Source organism: Physeter macrocephalus, chromosome 15, assembly GCF_002837175.3.
Source record: "Physeter macrocephalus isolate SW-GA chromosome 15, ASM283717v5, whole genome shotgun sequence".
Taxonomy (NCBI): domain Eukaryota; kingdom Metazoa; phylum Chordata; class Mammalia; order Artiodactyla; family Physeteridae; genus Physeter; species Physeter macrocephalus.
In genome coordinates, this window is record NC_041228.1 from 26,296,905 (window position 1) to 26,314,598 (window position 17,694).

The 17,694-nt window shown below is 38.5% G+C and overlaps 1 protein-coding gene across 1 annotated transcript in view; it reads left to right on the forward strand.

Annotated features, from left to right (window-relative positions):
- Positions 1–886: 886 nt before the first annotated feature.
- Positions 887–17,694, forward strand: part of PKHD1L1 (PKHD1 like 1) — a 153,645-nt gene continuing 136,837 nt past the window's right edge. Inside the window, exons 1-4 of the mRNA XM_007114624.2 lie at positions 887–959; positions 2,783–2,872; positions 12,165–12,309; positions 13,225–13,333. Coding sequence (XP_007114686.2) covers positions 887–959; positions 2,783–2,872; positions 12,165–12,309; positions 13,225–13,333 — 417 coding nt within the window. The remainder of the gene's footprint in view (positions 960–2,782; positions 2,873–12,164; positions 12,310–13,224; positions 13,334–17,694) is intronic.

Consider the following 17,694-nt stretch of genomic DNA (forward strand, 5'->3'; position numbering starts at 1 on the left):
TGAATAGTTTTTAGTATTAGGATGTCCTAAGCATTGCAAGCCTTCGCTAGAAGTCTGCCGAATAGAGGGGCCCGTGGCGGGCATAAGAGCCCTGGCTCTAGAGTCACTCTGCTTGAGTCCTCGCTGTACACTTAGGTATACGGCCTCGGGCAAGTTACTTAACCTTCGCCTCAGTCTACGGCTTGTAACGATGGGGATCATAATAATAGTAATAGTCCTTTTGGAACTATGGTGGGTTGAAGTCTCTAAGGCGCGTGTTTGGGGACGTGCCCAGAAACCAATACACCTTGGTATGATTGTCAATTAAAGGGAGAGCACGAACTTATATGAATGGGAAGGGGGAAACTGCGTGGGGTTTGCGTATTAGGTGGACTTTGAGGCTCACCTGGGGATGATTAATAACCAAGGCAGACAGGCAGAGGAAATTGTACAGGTCCAGAAACGGCCGGGGGCGGGGTGGGAGGGAAGAAGAAGAGAGAATGGAAGGAAGGGAGGAAGGAAGGGGGTGAGAGGAGGGGAAGGACGGGAGGGAGGGCAGAAAAGGCGAGATTATCGGAAAACTTGCCTGTTGACCTCTCTTGCCAAGAAAAAGTGGGGCTCTTACACCTGCGGAGGCAGCCGTGGGGCGTTAGCAACCAGCTCTGAGTGTGGAGGTTCGACGGTTACTGACGGGCCGGGACCGGCTGCGTTCCCGGGTGAAGGGGGGTGGGGTGCGTCAGCGCGCGAAGCCAGGGGGCGCCGGGGCGGGCGGGGGCGGGGCGGCCCTGGGGCGGCAGAGTCCGCCTGCGCGCGTGGGACGCGGCGGGCGCGCCAGCCAGCAGAGCCTGGGCGCTGGCGGCGGCTGAGAGCGAGCGGCGGGCGTAGGCTCTGCGGAACTGGCGCCGCGATGGGACACCTGTGGCTCTGGGGGACGTGGGGCCTCTGGGGGCTGCTCCTGTGCGTCGCAGACCCCCGCACAGGTAACCCAGTTGGGGCGCCAGGGAGGCAAGCCGGAGAGGTCCCTGTAGACGCAACCCCCGCTGCCGGGGTCGCGGGAGAGGCGGCACCGTCTGGCACTAGCCCTGGGACGAGGCTGAGCGTGCGGCTGCATGGCGATCCTGGGGACTAGGTTAAGCTCTTGCCACGAGGGTTGCTGCTTGAATTATGGAACCTCACCCCCTCCATCCCTGGTGACTCAGTTGAAAAAGAGACGGAAATTCGGCTGGGACTTGGGGACGCAACCCAACTCCTCCCTTTTCTCACTCTTCTTGGGTCCCTTCCCCATTGAAGGGAGGACAGGGTCTCCCAGTAAGATAGGAATGGGTCTTTGTGGCGGGTGTCAGTCATTTCCAAGGGCAGCTGCCCTGGGCCTTCAAAGTAATACCCAAGAGAGGGCTGGAAAGAGACTGATAAGATAAGAAATTGGAGTTGTCGGTGGAGATAACGGGGAGGATGAACCTGAGATAGGTGAGGAACAGCGCTTCTCCGAGATAGGATCCAGCTCCCTCGCTGGAGTTTCCTACTCTTGGCTGTGGGCTGCTCGAAGTTACAAATGGGCCTGCAGCAGGAGCAGCCTTGGAGCTCTTGGCAAAGACAGACGCAAAGCGCAGAGTCATTGGGTCTGGGGGGTAGTCATCTTTATGCTGGAGAGCTTTTGCTCTTGTAGGTGAAGTCCACACTAAACTTTTCTCAGGCAGGAATGAACTCAATCATAATTTCTTTAACTTTTTCTCATTCATCCGTTTCAAACAATTTACGTGGCTTTTCTTTGTGTTCCCACTTAAATTTTTCCACCTATCCTGAGAATTTGTTACTGCATCTAATAATTACCAGATCTGTACAGTTTAAGCAGAAAATAAATCCTTTTAGCCATGATGTAACTTTGAGTTATTTTGAAGCATTAATTTCAGTTCCCCAAAGAAGCTGCTCACTCACCCCTGTGTTTGCAAGGCGCCTCTTTGTCTAGAAGTCTAGAAGTCCGTCTTTCCCATAGTAGGTCCAGTCTAGCTAATTCATGTTTGCTCTCCCAGATGCAGCAGGAACACCCTTCTTTCAAGAAGCAGTGTGGATGAAATGCCCCTTCTTAGTCACGTGGCCCCTGTGCTCTCTTCTGTCACTCTGGGCTGCCTAAGCTGAGCTTTTGGAAAGTTGGGACTGTCACACATTTTTAAATGCCCAGGAACCTAATACTGTTTGTTGCATGAATTAGTGACCTTTACATTAAGAACTCACTATCATCAGAAGGCTAAAAAGGTCCCAGAAGTGATCTTCCCTGAAGTCTTACTCTGTCACAGAAAACAATTACTTCTTAAAACACAACATTCCTTTTTTGTACCTAGACTTTTCTTTCAATTTACCTGGCTTTGCATTTCTTATGGGCTTTGATAATGACCTATTTCTCCACAGAGCTATTTCTCCAGCGTTGTCTGCTGCTGTGTGGGCTGATAGCTGTAGTTACGGAACTGCAGCTAGCAGAGCACTACGTGAAATTAAGGGTCTAATAAATGTTTTATAATATGATAGGTAAGAATGATGAAAATGATCATGTATTATTCCTCTTCTTTGTAGCATGTAAGACAGTGCTTTGCATAAAGCCAGTGAGTATTAACTAAGTTAATGACTGAACTCCCTGTCAAGTCACTGGTTAGTAATAGAACCAAAAATAAAACCTAGGTGTATTTACTTTCTGTCCTATAATCTCCATGATGTTTTTCTTACACCATTGTAATTTGTGGTACAAAATTTGATGCTTGAAATGAAGTACTTGATGCTTTTACTTCTATTGTACTTTAATATCTTTCAGATGGCTCTAAAATAATTCCCAAAGTCACAGAAATAATACCTAAATATGGCAGCATAAATGGAGCAACAAGGCTGACTATCAAAGGAGAAGGTATTGTTGCCTTTTTTTTTTTCACCAAGGTTGACGTATTTCAAAGGCTGTTTCACATTTAGAGATTTACGTTTTTTAAGAAAAATCCACTAGAGTTGCTTCTCCATTTGGCCAGAGTAGTGAAACTCTATCCTCTTTGACACCTAACAAAACCCCTGAAAGTCTCTATCAACCTGACCATCTGAATTTGTATCATGATTACTTGCTGAACTCCACGGTCTGGACTATAATGATTGAATTGAAAGAAACATCTTTAACCCAACTCTGCAGTTACTTACTTTGTTCTTCATGGGTCTAATAACATTTATCTTTATATTAAATATAACATTTGGGGGGGTTCTGGGAGTAGGATGTTAGTAGGAGGGTATGATAGAGAAATAGAATGGTAATGAATGGAGAAAGACAATTGAAAGCAAAGCTTTGGATCCCTTCCTCTGCCACCCAATCCTTATCATATGCTTCATCAAAACATGGGTTATGTATAACTCTTTCTCCTTCCCTCGTCTTGGGATGAAAACAAAGTAGGCAATTAGGGAATATATTTAATAAGCAACTGTTCCTTGGATTAAATAGAAATATGTGGTTCTTTTAGCCATTAGGCCTTTACGATCTAAATGATAGTAGTAGTATTCAGATGCTTACAAATTTTTGAAGGATGGGAAAGAAAAAATTTTTAAGAATATTAATAAAAACTATTATTTAGTCTTTAAAATAAGAAGAAGAGTGAGAAGTTTTTGGAATCAGAAAATTGACAAAGCAAGATGTTTAATAATTCTGTCGTATGTATTGAAATGTCTTTCAATACTTCTAAGTAAAATTTCTATAGAATTTAATCTCAATGATATACTTGAAATGGTTTGTGCCTCTAAATTGTGAACAATATATTTTGGATTAAAGTGTGTTTTTGTTTTTTTAGAGTTAGACACCTGGAGACAATGTGTTTGTTAAAGACTTTAAAAAATGTCTTTATCCATAGCTCCCTTATATTGTATATTGCTGTTAACATTTGGTTAGATAGTGTGTTTGAAAGCTGTTGGGTTTCTAACAGAGATTTAAATGCCATGAGAGAAATGCCCAAAACAAACAAACAAAAAAAACAATACAGTTGCTCAGCTATTTCCTTCTGCCTCAAGACCTGCCCTTTTTCTGATCCAGGAACCATGGCTTGAGTTTAGGTACATAAACTCAGAGCATCCCTAGTTAGAAATAGGAAAAAACAAAACAAACCATTCCATTCTTAAGGCATTTTGGAAGAACATCCTTCTTAACCTAGCTATAACGTTTGCTCTTTGGTAGACTTTCTGAGGCTCAGGAGTAATCTTCTTACTTAGGAAGCACAAAGTGTCACAGTGAATTTCTAGTCTTCCCATCAGTTTGTATTTCTGGATGCTTTTGACAGAGAATTATAGAATAGTTAAATCCTATTTGAATTGCAGATACCTGCACCCCACCCTGATGTGTCTTCCCTCTTCTTGCTTTAACCACACACTATAGGGGACTGAAATTGTGATACCTTATGTCTTTCTAAGAGGCTGAGTCTAAATACTGTTTGGGGGGGGCCATGATATATACAGAAAGTGTGTAAAGTAATGATAATGAATTTACAAAACACACCAGACCTCCAAAGCTACATGAATGTGGTACTTGAACAAAGTTTATTTGGAGGAACTACCTTCACATCATCCATCAGTGCTGTGTCTGACCCATACTCCATGTTTAGAATTGAATACAGGGATAATTTATTAATCACCGAAGAACACTTTCTAAATGGAATTTTAAATGCTAGATCACCTAAATGTTAGTCCCCTATGACTTTAAAATTTTTTATTTTTGTAAAGGCCATGATGAGAAAGTAAAATAAATACTTGACTTGAGTTCTCTGAAATTCCACCCTCTGAAAGATCTATTGTTAATGTTTTTGTGTATTCAAATGACTTTTGTCTATTTTCACACCTAATGAAACTTTAAAGGCAAAAATTTGCTACTGCATTACTTTGTTCTAAAGGCTATCTTCAGGAGCCAAAGGTAAAATTTTACAATTATGTAAATATTATGTATTATGTATAATTTTAAAATTATGCTGCCCAAATAAAAGCGTTTTGAGCAGTGGCATATGACCGTGGAAATCATTGTATTTCCTTCTAAGATGACTGATTGGACGAGGAGTGTTATCATTTTGATAAGTTCTGGAGTGTTTCTTTTTTGTTTTTATTACTTTATATTCATACCTTGTATTTCTCGATTGTCTTCTTTGATATTTATCTTTGTTAAAAAATCAGTGAGCCGGAAGGAATAACTTTTTACTTTTGGTTCTTTTTTTCTAGCTATTTCCCTATTACAATGTCTAGCACATATATTGTTGTTTAACTGAAGTGGTGAGTTATGTAATTTTTGTAATATTATGGAAAGCATATAGACTTTAGTCAGGTCTAACTGGCTTTCAGCTCCAACTTTGCCACTCCCACTAGGGGACTGGGACAAGTTTCTTCTCTAAGCCTCAGCTTCCTCATCAGTGAAATGGGATATTAATTCCTACCTGTTGGGTCTATTGTGAATATTGAAAAGGATGATGTATCTAAGGCACCTATACATAATATCTGCTTCATAATTTAGAGCTATTTTATATTTATTATTCTTTTACATTTATCTTATACGGATGGTTTCATTCTTTAGAAGTTATGCTCTGTCACACTGCACCATATTTTCCCATTGTTTTGAATGTTACAGCTTTTAAGTAGGTTTATACACTCTCAACCCTGCTTTTTTTTTTTTTTTTTTTTTTTTTAACCAGAGAAACCCAAAACAGCCTGCATTGTACATGGCAACTGCTGGCTTTGACAGCACATGCATTTTTCTTGATAGCAGCACAGGCTGCTATCAGGAGACCCAGGTTTGGGTGCCTGGCAAATTCTGTCTCCAGTTTTTCTGCAAAAGGAAAAAAATACATCAGCATGTCAGGAATTTCCATCTGAAGCCTCGACCTTTTCTGTTTACAGGGTACACCCACCCCTTCCTGTAATCTTTGTGCTTTGGAGTACTTCCAGAGTTATCTTCTTTATACCCAATTATTTATTTAGAATTATACTTTTAAATTAAAATTATTTTTTAAAGGTGATTCCTTTCTATTGCTTTTTAACTCTTTGGAGCTAGCTACAAAATTAGAAATATTACTATAGTTTTTTTTTCACTAAAATTTATAATGAGAATATTTACAAATCTTATTGATTTGGTTCATATTTTCCTATATATTTTACTCCCAGGAAATAGATATATGACATATATATCACATATATATGAGACATATATATATGTGTGTGTATATATACATACATACACATATAACATTAAAACAACTCCTAAGCTAAAAACAATATATATCATCTTTTGTTGGTATTATTTTTTTTTAATTGTTTTTTTCTTAGGAATGCTGAAGAACAGATCTGCGTTACCATATCACTGATGTGACATATGCCTAATAGGAAAACAAACACATGTAGCACTTCCTGAGCCACACTACAAGTAAAACTTTCTCTTCTTTAGTTAGTTGCCAGCAGCCCTTCTGTGTATTCCAAACTCAACGTGAACACCAAAGATAAGCAGAAATTGGCAAAAGGAAAGAGTGGTTTTATAAATAGCTTGCTTTTCTGTGTTTTCATGTATCTTTTCACAATTCCATTACAGCAGTAACTGCCTTCCTATATTCAAAACTGCAAACTCAATGCAAATATGTTTCACATGTTAAATTGATATGTTTGTACTTTAGCCTATGCGGGATGAGTCCTGTTCAGTTAAGTTTCAAGCTGAGAAGAATAGAGCAGTGTTTATTAAAATCCCTATCCTTTGTTGAGTTTCTGCTTACTTCTTCTATGTATAAAGAATAGGAGAGGAGCTAAGAACATAGGGTCTGGAGGAAGTTACATTGGATAACTGGAAATAGCTTTGTAATGTGCATTTTTAAATATTATTTTTCTCTGAATATCACAAAGGTGCCAAGCTGGCATCTACAACCTGGGTTTGAATCCTGGTCACCCACTTATTTGTTCTGTGTTATTTGTTTTCTTTTTTTTTTCTTTTTTTTGTGTTATTTGTTTTTTTTTTTTTTGCGGTACGCGGGCCTCTCACGGTTGTGGCCTCTCGCGTTGCGGAGCACAGGCTCCGGACGCGCAGGCTCAGCGGCCATGGCTCACGGGCCCAGCCGCTCCACGGCATGTGGGATCTTCCCGGACCGGGGCATGAACCCGTGTCCCCTGCATCAGCAGGCGGACTCTCAACCACTGTGCCACCAGGGAAGCCCTCTGTGTTATTTTTTTTAAAACTATATTAATAATAACTATTTTGTGACTTATTATATAATAAGGATATATATTAATTGAGCTCTTAACCTGTGAGCCAGGTACCACGTTAAGTACTATGTATAAATTCTCATTTAGTCTTCCTGATAATTCCTGCTAAGTAGATTATTATGGTCATTTTCCTGGTGAGGAGACTAAGACTGAGAGAGTTTATGTCTAAAACTAATGCTCAAGTTCATACAGCAAGGAATTCACTGGAGCTGGGATTCCAACCCAGGATGTCAGGGTCCAAATGCCCTTTCCTGTAAACAACACTGTCACCTAACATGCAGTGTTAACCAGAGCTGTGGCACAGGGCTATGGCATTTGATGAATATTTGGCATAGCGAATCCCTACTTCCAGTCCTGTGTTAAACCAGGCAATATTCATGTTGTCTCATAGACCCTTGTAGAACAGTGAAAATGTTCAGTAATTTAAAAAGCCGCACCACAAACCTTTGGCAACCCCAGTTCAGCCACTTTAACTAGTAAAGGTTAATGTGAGCACATATTGTAGTGGTGATTGTTTTGTTGAAACATACTTGAAAACTACTGACAATTTAAGGTAAATACCTAATATTTATTTTTTTCTAACATTAATAATATAAATATGTAGGATTTAAAGAGTTTAGTGTACCTCTCTGGGTTAACCTTTTTTATCTACTGATTTTATTATTGTACTGTGAGACAATGTGATCTGTAGCTAATTAAGTTATGACAGTTACATAGCTTATACATTTGCACTAATGACATGGACGCAGATCTTTTAGTGTAAAAGAAAATGTTTCATAATTTCAAAAATATTTTAGTCATCAATATGGCTATACTGGTTTCTTAATCTTAAGAATTTGTGATATTCAGGGACTTCCCTGGTGGCGCAGTGCTTGAGAATTTGCCTGCTAATGCAGGGGACACGGGTTCGAGCCCTGGTCTGGGAGGATCCCACATGCCGCGGAGCAACTGGGCCCGCGAGCCGCAACTACTGAGCCTGTGCGTCTGGAGCCTGTGCTCTGCAACAAGAGAGGCCGAGATAGTGAGAGGCCCGCGCACCGCGATGAAGAGTGGCCCCCGCTTGCCACAACTGGAGAAAGGCCTCACACAAAAACGAAGACCCAACACAGCAAAAATAAATAAATTAATTAATAAAAACTCCTACCCCCAACATCTTCTTAAGAAAAAAGAATTTGTGATATTCAGAGAAAAATAATATGTAAAAATGCACATATTTTTAGAACTCAGAATTTAGGAATTTTAGATTTTGAAGTAATCTGGGCAAAACATGTTTATTTACTAATTTGACTTTATTCAAAAAATATGTTATAACCTAGACGACTTTGTAGATTCACTGTGCATACTAGAATAATATTAAGTACCTTTTTAACATTTTTATTAGAATACTTAATTTTAGGATTTAATCAGTAGAACATTATCCGATTATCTTACTCATAGGTTTTATTTCTTGGGTTTATTTCAGAATTGAATGTGGTTTCAGCAATATAAAATACTTTAAAAATTATTTTATTGAAGTATAGCTGATTTACAATGTTGTGTTAAATGCAGCAGTGATGCAGTTATACATATATATGTATATATACATTGTTTTTCATATTCTGTTCCATTATGGTTTATCACAGGATATTGAATATAGTTCCCTGTGCTGCACGGTAGGACCTTGTTGTTAAAATACTTTTATGTGGCATAAAAATAATTGATGTGTACTTCCAAATGTAGTTTGAATTTTCATATATTTATAGTAAGGTTAAAATAATCTTCTGCTCTGTTTCACATCATCCATTTCTCAGTTTATGTTGGATCAGACCCATCAGCATGCAAGCATACTATTTCACCCATCTGAAAAAAAGCAAAAGCAAAATCATCAACTGTCCCCTTGGTCCACACACCCCCTTCAGCTACCCCATTTCTCTGCTTCCCTTTACAGTAAAACTCTTTTAAAGGTTACCGGTATTTGTACTCTTTACTTATTTTCCTCCATCTTGAACCCATGCCAAGCAGTCATTTATACATTGCTCACTGAAACAGCATCTTCACCCCTGCCCCCAGTCTATTCTCACCCTGCCCCATTCTATTTTTGGAGCAGCAGCTTGTGAATCTTGAAAAGTATAAGTTAGATAATACCACTTCTCCGTTTTAAAGCCTCCAATGTTTCCACACTCATAAAAACAATCTAAATGCCTCCATTTCTAATCTCATCTCCTACTGTTTCTCCTGACTCATACTAATGCAACCACACTGGTTAAGTCTTGAATCCACAAACATGCTCCCACCACAGGGACTTGGAACACCCTGTTCTAACTAAAATGTACTTCCCATATTCTCATGGCTTACTCCTTCTGAAAAGCTTCCATGACCATCTATGACACGTGCCTTCTTGGCATCACCTCTGATATCATCAATGTTGCAAAGTATTCCCTGGGCTCTTAATTTACTTTCAATGTCAGCCTCCCTGGTAGGCAGAGCTGTGAGTAGTATACATGGTCAGTAACTTTATAAGGAGGAAAAGGTGGTCCAAGCTAAAGATATACATCAGCTCCTGGGCTGTGGCAGATGACTTGACTAGTACAAGACTGGAAAATCAGAAATAAGAAAGTCTTGGAAAGAGACCGGTGAATGCACTCACGATCGTGAGCATGCAGATCTATAGGTCTCAAGTTAATTTCCACAAGAGAGTATCCCCAACAGAGGAAATGGAACAACTAGGTCGATTGGATAACTTGTTCAGGAGCTTCTCTCCTTGGCCACCTGAGTGCTTGTGCAATGGGCCTCTGAACAGAGGGCTACTGGTGAAGGCTGTGCATGGACCAACACCAGGGACTCCCTTTCACCAACAGTAAGCTACCTACCGCTCTTGCTGAATACCTGTTCTGTCAGTAGCAGAGACCAACACTGAGCTCTCAATGGGGACTATCCCTCAAGAAGTAACACCCAGCCACTCAGTGACAAGTCGACTGCGTCACTCTCCTTCCCTCATTGACAAGCAGAGATTCACTGTTTCTGGAACTGACACCTATTCCAGATATGGGTTTTGCTTTCTCTTTCCACTATGCCTCTGCCAGCCTCATCTTCTGAGGGCATATAGAGTCTGAATTACTGCCATGAGATGCCATAAAACAGGGCCTCAGAACAAGGAACATATTTTATAGTGAAAAAGTAGTGGTAATGGGCACATGAGCATGACCCCTGTATCACCCTGAAACATGTGGCCTAATAGAATGATGGAACAGCCTACAAAAGGCAAGCCTAAGAACCCAACTTGGGAACAACATCCTGTGGAGTGGGACGCTGTGCTGCATCATGTGCCATATGCACTGAGCCAGTGGCAGATCCATACTGTTGTTTCCCAACAGATAGAATACATGGAGCTGGCAATGAAGGGTTACCCCCTGTCATTGTCACTCCCAGTGATCCAGAAATTGAATCTGTGCTTTCTGTCCTTGCAATGTTAGGTTCTGCTGGATTCTGGGTCTGAGTCTCCAGATAAAGAATGCTTCTGCCAGGGGTCCCAATATGGGTTCCACTGAACTGAAACTACCACTACTAACCGATCAGTTTGAATTGAGCAAACATAAGTAGTAGACTGGTAGAGATCGTCCATTCTGATGCTTGTGAAGAGGGAGGGTTGCTTTCACCTAATGCAGATAAGGAGCAGTATGTCTGGAATTCACAGTATTCCTGGGGCATCTCTTGGCTTCCATGTGCAGTGATAACTGTGAATAGGCATAGGTGGCAACCACAACCAAACATGGGCAAGGCAACTTTGGGCTCAGATCCTCAGGACAAAGCTTAGCATCACTCCATTAGCTGAAGTGCTGGCTAATGGTTAGGGAAATTACAATGGGTGATAGAGAGGGGACATGCATATTAATTATAGCCTCAGGACCAGTTGTATTACTGGGGCCTGTTGCATGTCCCACTAACCCTCTTGTATTAAATCTTTAGCAGAGCTCTTAGGTGGCCACTGCCTTGTAGACCTGACAATGGATTGTACTTAAAAGTAGGGCCTGAGCATATCTGTATGGTACAAGGAATCAACTGTATCAGATGCCTTTCTTACTTAGCCTCACATCCTGGTTCCCACCTCTTATTCTAGCCACAGAAGTGGCAAAAAGTTCCCCATGTACTTTGACTCAATCTGTGCTTCCAGCTCTAGCCTCCAGGTCCCACAGCATGTCTTTGTCCCAGGATTTCTTTGATGCTGTGACTTGGGACGTTGGAACCCAGATGGCATATACCTATGTGCAGCCTGAAAGTGCAGGAAAAGTCATTTCCCCCACAGGGAACTGTCAGCTAATGGGACAGGATTTGATGAATAATTGCTTCTTCCCATTGATTCTTTGCTTCTGAGAGGCAGTCTATATTTTCCTTAAAAGTCTTTTTCAACAAGATTGAACCCCAGCTGTTTTCAGTGGTGTCCAGGTTTTCTTCTTCAGGTTTTCTTCTCTCTTGTCCCTAAGGGATCACCACCCAAATAAACTATCTACTTGCAAGTCCTTACCTCAGATTTTGCTTTATAGGTACTCAAGGTAAGGACCCCATGTCTTATAAAATCATATTCCCTTTGTCTCCTCTTTCTATGCCCTTTAGCCTGCTGCTTTCATAGTAGTTATCTCCACTAGACATAGCATCTGGTGGTATACATTTGTATATTGTCTGTTTCTCCACCCCTCCCCACCCTATTACTGGGATATAAGCCATTTGATTACAATGCAGTTAACAACCTGACAAATAATAGGTTCTCAAGCATTGCTTTTATGAATAAATTAATTAAAAGCTAGTTTTCATGTTTCCAAAGAGGATTACAATCATAGGGGTGAATATGAAATAGATTAACTGCTTACATCAGTACTATTTCTTATTATTTATTCAATGATTCAATACGAAATAAGTGTTGGATCTTTGAAAACAGTTCCATTAATAATAATTGAGTGCTTTCATTCTTCCAGGTTTTGCTCAAGCAAATCAGTTTAACTATGGAGTTGATAATGCTGAGTTGGGAAACAGTGTGCAATTAGTTTCTTCTTTCCGATCAATTTCTTGTGATGTAGAAAAAGATTCAAGTCATTCAACTCAAATTACATGCTATACTAGGTATGTTTTAAAGTATCTTTAATAAAATCATTTTCATCATATCAGAACCACAGTTATGCATATTAGTATTATAATAGTTTTATCACTCTGGCTATTACAATAATGTTTTTCTGATTATCAGCTATTTTTTTTCAGCTATTATCTTTGATTTCATGATGTTTAGACTATTTTATACCTTTATTATATTCAGTTATAATACTCTTTCCACATATTGGCATGATCAAAATATATTCTATATCCTTTTCCAGGTTATTAGAGCTATTATCATTATTGATCTTTTTTAGAAGATAAATGACCACTATTAAATTGTGATGATGCTCTTCAAAATATCAAAATTATGCCTTCCTGTCCAGTTTGATTAATTTTGTTCAGAATCTTGACATAGTCATTAAGATTAAAGATGATCATTTTGTAGATTGACATTTCAAGTTCTTTACTATCAGCTCAAATTGATGTTTGTTATTAGCAACTTAGGAGAAAAAATTAATCATTTTAAATGGCTACTTTCAGTACTGAGACAGGTAGCCCATATTTCAGAGGATTCCATCCACATTAAGCTGTTTTTCAGCTTACTTAGGGAGAAACGTTATTAAAACTTTTTAAAAAGTAAAGCATAAAATAACTGTACCGAGATGATATGTTACTATTTTAAATGATTATTATTACATTTGTTTTCCTTTTCAATAAGCACCAATGCATTAGTCAGAATAAGCATTTGCCTGAGGTCTATAATGTTAGAATTTGCAGTACAGAGTTCAGGATGGAGATCATCTTCTTTCCATAATATAAAATTGAATTTAATTGTACAACAATTAGAATTTCAGACATTTTTTTTCAAAAATAACATGTACATTAATGCTATACATTAAATAACAGAGTTTTGCATTCCTTATGTGTTCTTCATTTGCTTTCCAGAGCAATGCCAGAAGATTCCTACACTATTAGAGTCAGTGTGGATGGGGTTCCTATTGCAGAAAATAATATCTGCAAAGGTCACATCAACAGCTGGGCCTGCAGCTTCAATGTACGTGGCATCTCCTCTCTAACTTACGTATAATTGATCATATGCTTTCTTTCTTGCGGAACTGGGTTTTTATTTTTTAATTTTACAGATTTTTATCTATTTCCGCATTAAATAATTTACTAGCATGTAGCTAAGTTTAATTTCACCCACTGTTAATTATCTTCTATAGTAATGGAAGCTCTTTTATCATTTCGTGTTTACCTTTTTAATTTTATTAATGAATTAAACTTGTATACTTCCAAACTATTTTCTTGTTCATACTATTTTTTTTTTCTCCATTTCTGCTCTTCGTTTGATTTTCCTTTTTCTGTTTTCATCAGACTCACCTTCATTTTAAATAGAGACATAACTCTTTTCCCTTTCTTTGTACTTTCTAATGCAATGAGATAAGATGTGACTGCATGTAGCACAGAGCCATTCAAAATTTAGTTACCCTAAATATAGGTGTTCACTATAATACATTTTCTTCTAAGGACCATCCCATATATTTTAAAAAATTTTATTTATGCTTTAATTTGTCAATTACCGAGTGCTGTAATGTTCCAATGTAAGATGAAATGCTGAGGAAATTAGTTATGACTTCTGTCCTCAAGAAGCGTCTAGGATTCCCAAATATATTGCCAAATATGAATCCCAAATATCTCTGGCTCCCTTCTCTCTCATGGAGCCATCTTTTGTTTCCTAGAATAAAATGCCAAAATGGCTCCAAAGCAACGTAAATTCAACAAATCTCAAACTGGACTTCCCGTATTCCTCCTTAACTGTACTTTTTGTCTGGTATTCCTCACACATCTCAAGCTAGAAACCTGTTACATCCTTGGTTTCTCCCTTTCCTTCATCTTTAGCCCCAAACCATGATGATCCTACCCTGCAAATTAGCTCTAAAGTTCATCGTCCCCTTATCTTCTTTCCTGACATGGCCTTGGTTTTGATTCTAGCCTTGTCATTTCTCACCCATTATCACTGTAGCCTGTTGGCCTCTCTGTCCTTCTTCATTACACTGTTCACATGCAACATTCAAGACCATGCATGTTATTATTCCTTTCTCCTGTTCAGTATCCCTCATTTACCCATGATCTGTAGGTTTCCTTTACTGTATCATAGTCTGGAAACTGTTGTGTTTCCAGCAGTGTCTTCTAACATTCTCCCTGACCAAGAACCCATACATCTTACTCATTTCTGCTTAGTGTGTCCTGCTCTTTGCTTAGGACTCTTAAAATTCCCCCAAGCAGAGCTAAGTGATTTCCTCAGTTGTATAGTGGCTTAGTGCAGGGTTCATATACAGGCTTCATCATTTACTCTGACTTGGTCATAGTGAAACTGTGCTTCACATTTCTTCATTTTCTGTAAAATGGAGATATGTAAAATGGAGATTATCTCATAGCATCTTGTAAAATGGAGGATTAAATGATATAAATAAGGAGATCAGAAAGAACCCAGCACATAGTAATTACTATACAGTGTTTTAATCTATATATTCCATTTATTACTACTTTAGCACCTAGTCCACTGGACAATGATTATGTTTTAAAATGTTCTGGGTCAGAGGGTTTTATTCAACTTTATGTCCCTAGAACAGGTGTACCATTTAACACTTAGTAGGAGCACAGGTTGTATCTGCTGATTGGTGCTCTGTGCTCTTTCTCTGATTAAGACAAAATTAGGGAAAAAATTTAATGCCATGCAATTGAACCTTCTTAAATGATTTTTTCTCTTTTAATAATTTCTAATTTTAGTGGTGTGTGGTCTGAAAATGTGAAATAGAAAATTAAAATTTTTATTTAACAGAGTTATACTTGTACATAATGAAAAGCTGAACTGGTTCTACAAGGTTAATTAAAAACAAACAGCACTTCTTTGACATCCTCCTCATTCTTAGTCTCCAGAGTCCCCTACTTTCAATAACTTTATATATCTATTGTGATATTTCTAAAAAAGAAACATATTATTTCTAATGTATGTACAAATAATGTTTTATATATTTTATTGTGATATTTCTAAATAATAGGCTTCTTAATTAGAAATATATTTATTGCTATTTCTGAATAGTTAAACTATCAATATTATCTATTTATTGATAATTCTTACAATGGAAGATGATAATTTAGCACCTATATTCTTACATCTATTAACTTGTACTGTGTAACACAACTCTCAAGCTTAGCTTCAAACAGCAGTCATTTATATTGCTTATGTAGCCATGGGTCAGCTGTGTGGTTCTTCTGTTCTGGGCAGAGCTAGACTGATCTCTATTGGGCTTGCTTGTGTGTCTGTAGTCAGCTGTGCATTAGGTAGGAGTCTTTGCTGCTCTTGGCTAGGTGCTTTCACATTTGGGAGGCCTCAGCTGGAACAACTGAGCTGATTAAGCTTTGTTCTATATAGTGTCTGTACCCTCCAAAAGTAGCCCAGAGTTATTCATATGATGGAGGCAGGGATCCCTCAGGAGAGCAGAAGTATGCAGGGAGTCTTTAGCCCTAGGCTCAGAAATGTCACGCTCCTTGAACCACATTCTAATGGCTGAAACAAGTTCCAAGGCCAGTCCGTATTCAAGCCTCCATCTCTTGATGGGAAGAGCTGCAAAGACATTGCAGGTGAGGATACAGGGAGAGGAAAATTATAGCCATGTTTGAGATGAAACTGCTACCCCTTCCCACCTCCAACACACACAGATATCCTCCCACTCCTTCTCTCAATTAGATTTGCCCCAGTTTTGGTTAGATCAATATTCATAACATGATTATGTCTGTATAAGTAATATTCATAGCTGAAACAAGTATTGTACTGTGACTACATTTCTCTCTCATACAGTATTTTGTTTTGCTTGGAGTTAATAACTGGGTTTTTTTGTGTGTGTAGGTATTTGCCTAGTTTTCTGTGTATCAAACTCTGCACCAGAAGTATGACATTTTTCAATGTTTTTAAATCATTAGGTAATCTATCAAATCATCTTTGCCTAAAAGACATCACTCCTGAATTCTTCTGTGCTTCTGCTCCAGTCTGGACAGCCTGTTGTCTAGATGTGCTGCACAGCAGTCAATCGTCATGGGGTCTCCCTTCACCAGCGTTCTGGAGACTTCCTGCCTCTCTCCCTCATATCACTACTTGCTCCCTAAATCTTATGTCTTCCTTTTTCTTGATTTACTACTCCCTCATGTTAGTGGAGCAAAGTGTACTTAGAAAATAAACTCCTTCTACTAAGAGGTTAAAATAAAATCCTTCCAATACTAAAACTTCCATGCTACTCTCACATTTGGCTGACAGTTTAGTTGGGTATAGAACTCTAGTTTGGAATTTTGAAATCATATCTCCATTGTTTCTTGGTCCTATGTCTTAAACAACCCATGGTGAAGGATCATCTTTTTAAAAATTTCCAGTCTATTGTAGCTCAATATTATGTAAACTACAATAAAAATGTCACAGCAATGTCCAGTTGTTTTAAACGTCTCTAAGTGCTTACCCTTACTTTTTGTTCTTATCAGGACCAGTAACTTTTGCACACTTTTATTGGGTTGTTTAAATCCCTTTACAAAATTGCATACTTGTAACATCTAATTCTCATACTATTTTCTGATTTTATCTTTAATACTTTTTATCATTATCCTTGACTGCTGTTATTATTCAGACTAATTATTCTTAATTTTCAGAACCTTCTCCCTCATTTTCTATTTTCTATAAAATAACTTGCTCTGCCATCTTCATTGATTCTTTTCTTTGTAGACGGTGTATTAAATTGAAAATCTGTTTCTAATCTAGCTCCTCAAATAATAATAGTAACTAACATGTTGTTTAATATGCACTCGTCAATTATTTTTTGCCACAGATGTAATTTATATGAGTATACTGTGGCTTAGAGAGATTGATTTACACACAACTTGGTAGTTCCTCTGCCTTTTCTCTTACTACCTCTAAAAATGATATTTTGCCCAAAGTCCATTTGACTAGGTATTATATTACTTATTATTTTTACATAGATTCTCCATTAACCATTTCTGAAGTGTGAAAGAATGAGTCTGAAGTCATTCTTAGCCTCAAATTTCAAAATTTATCTCTTCTTGGAAGTCTGAAAGAAATCTGTCCTTTTACTTTAAGTATCTGGGCATCTTTCTTTTAGGTTATTCCTGAATGAGAATGGGGGCAGGGGGACAACTGACATTTAGTGAGAGTCTACTTTGTGCTAGGTTATTTTGCTTAAATAATTTTTGTATTCATGTAGAAGCCATCTTTTTCTCCACCAGCAACCTTCCTCCTCCAAAAAACTTCAGTTATTCCTTAAAAATACAGCCCATGTTTCTGTCCTCTTCTGTTTTTCTGAGGTACCCTTGTGTTTGTGCAGATGGACTGTTCTTGATCTATTTCTAGCT